We start from the raw sequence: 2,522 nt of genomic DNA, 5'->3' as shown, positions 1-2,522 counted from the left end.
GATTTGAGGAAAATCTTTTTCATCCAGAGGGTGCTGGGAGTCTGGAACTCGCTGCCTGAAAGAGTGGTGGAGGCGGGAACCCTCACAACATTTAAGAAGTATTTAGAGAGCACTTGAAATGCCAGAGCACACAAGGCTACGGACGTAATGCCAGAAAAGGGGATTCGAACATGGGGAGGTGGTTGCATAGTGGTATTGTCACCAGTGACCTATTGTCACGAGTAATCCAGAGACCCTGAGTGATGCTCTGGGGGACCCAGGTTCAAATCCCACCAGTGCAGATGGTGAAATATGAATTCTGGAATTAAAAGTCTAATGATGACCATGAAACCATTGTCGTTTGTCATAAAAACCCATTTGGTTCACAAAGGAAATCTGCCGTCCTTACCCGGTCTGGCCTATATGTGACTCCAGAGTGTGGGTGACTCCTAACTGACCCTCAAGGGCAACAAATGCTGACCCAGCCTGAGACACCCACGTCCCACAAATGAATAAAACAAAAAAGGTGCTCGATGGGCCAGCACAGGCTCGATGGGCCAAGGGGCCTCTTTCTGTGCTGTAAAACTCTACCATTCTCTGACTATGATTTTCTGCTTCACAAAGAGCTTGGATAAGATTGTGGACATCTCTCAATCAGCTCAGAAACACCGTTAGGATAAAAGCCTCTGCCTGCAGAATACGATTGGCATATCTACATCGCAGGGAAGTTGGTCCCTGTTGGGTTTCCCAGAATCAGCCTGCTTGATAGTCGGGCAAGGGTGGTGGGTAAAATGAGGCCTTGCACGGCTGCTGGACAAGATACCAAGTAGATATCGCCACCCATCGACAATGGCTCCGGGACAGAGGCGTGTGCTGGGCCCCACTGCCACCTTAACCAGTGAGCGAGCTTCATCCAGACATGTTGGAGGTTAGTAGAGGTCCTCTGACAAACCACTGGACCCGTTTCCTGCCCCCAAAGCTGCCCACTCCCCAACAAGACGGTGGTTGACCTTGAGGACTATTTCTGTCCACCGTGGATCCTGGGAGTGCAAAGAATTCATCTTGCCCAAAGGTGAGTTGCTTAATTCAATGGTTCCAGCTGATGTAGCAAAGTGGGGGAGGAGCGGGAGGGCAGTGTGTGTGTGTCGACACAGGCTGACGGTATTCCAAACTGTGCACACGGAACATTGAAAGAAATGGAATCAGTTTAATTGCTTTAGGGATAGAATTAAAATTGATTGCAGTCCCAGGGACAACTGTGAAAAACGTTCGAAACCAGAAAATAATTTAATTCTCAGATCAATAAACGTGCTCCCACAGACATCCAATAACGATCACAAGTAATTTGCTCTTTATTTGTATAGAACAGAATTTACAAAGCCATTCATACAATCATCTACTGACTTCAAAAATTGAGAATATTCAAAATACACTTTACCCCACTTCATTCTTGAATTATTTACAAGTATTTACATGAAAATGCTAGATTTTTTTGTAAATTTTTTATATTAAAAATGTTGCCATGCGGCGTTTTGAAATTATATGGAGGTCCCGTGGGAGGGCTCCATGGCTTCTGGGAGCCCCCCGGGGGCCGGACGCAGGCTGGAATGACCATGGAGATGGGAGTTTTGAGTGGGCTTTGACGGAAGAGTCCTCCATTTGGCGAGCGGTGTTTGCACTGTATCGATGGCAGAGTGGCTGAACTGCTGAGAGGCAGCGAGAGATTGGTGCTGCCCAAAGAGGGCAGCTTCCGGCTTGGTCCATGAGTCCTGTTCAGGTAAAAAGGTGCTGACTGAGATCTGGGTGTTGTGGTAATCTCGCGCAGGCTCCAGGCCCTGGCTGCTCTGCATGCTGCCTAGATCCAGGGCTGAGATCTCAATGGAAGCGGCTGAGATCTGCTTATGCACCATGTCGTCATCCATCAGGCTGTTCATCCGCCGATGTACCTGCTCCAGATTCACCTCCTTATCCTGAACAAGAAACACCGCATTAGACTGGGGAGGGAGAGGGTGGGGAGGGGGGGAGAGAGAGTGGGGAACGAGAGGGTGGGAGAGAGAGGGTGGGGGAGGGGGAGAGAGAGGGTGGGGAGGGGGGGAGAGAGGGTGGGTAGGGGGGGAGAGAAGGTGGGGAGGGGGGGAGAGAGGGTGAGGAGGGGGGGGAGAGAGGGTGGGGAGAGGGCGGGAGAGAGAGGGTGGGGAGGGGGAGAGAGAGGGTGGGGAGGGGGAGAGAGGGTGGGGGAGAGAGAGAGGGTGGGGAGGGGGGAGAGAGGGTGGGGAGGGGGGAGAGAGGGTGGGAGGGGGGAGAGAGGGTGGGGAGGGGGGAGAGAGAGGGTGGGGAGGGGGGAGAGAGAGGGTGGGGACGGGGGAGAGAGAGGGTGGGGAGGGGGGGAGAGAGGGTGGGGAGGGGGGAGTGAGAGAGAGGAGTGAGGGAGGGGAGTGAGGGAGGGGAGTGAGGGAGGGGAGTGAGGGAGGGGAGTGAGGGGGGAGCGAGGGGGGAGTGAGGGAGGGGCGTGAGGGAGGGGAGTGAGGGGTGAGCGAGGGAGG

At 53.3% G+C, this 2,522-nt stretch overlaps 1 protein-coding gene across 1 annotated transcript in view; it reads right to left on the bottom strand.

The window, feature by feature from the left end:
• Positions 1–1,307: 1,307 nt before the first annotated feature.
• LOC140403431 (glutamate receptor ionotropic, delta-1-like) overlaps positions 1,308–2,522 on the bottom strand; it is a 1,359,932-nt gene continuing 1,358,717 nt past the window's right edge. The window contains 3 exon segments of the mRNA XM_072491342.1: positions 1,308–1,589; positions 1,592–1,748; positions 1,750–1,949. Coding sequence (XP_072347443.1) covers positions 1,518–1,589; positions 1,592–1,748; positions 1,750–1,949 — 429 coding nt within the window. The 3' untranslated portion in view covers positions 1,308–1,517.

Source organism: Scyliorhinus torazame, chromosome 28 (assembly GCF_047496885.1).
Source record: "Scyliorhinus torazame isolate Kashiwa2021f chromosome 28, sScyTor2.1, whole genome shotgun sequence".
NCBI lineage: Eukaryota > Metazoa > Chordata > Chondrichthyes > Carcharhiniformes > Scyliorhinidae > Scyliorhinus > Scyliorhinus torazame.
This window is presented reverse-complemented; position numbering and strand designations above follow the sequence as displayed.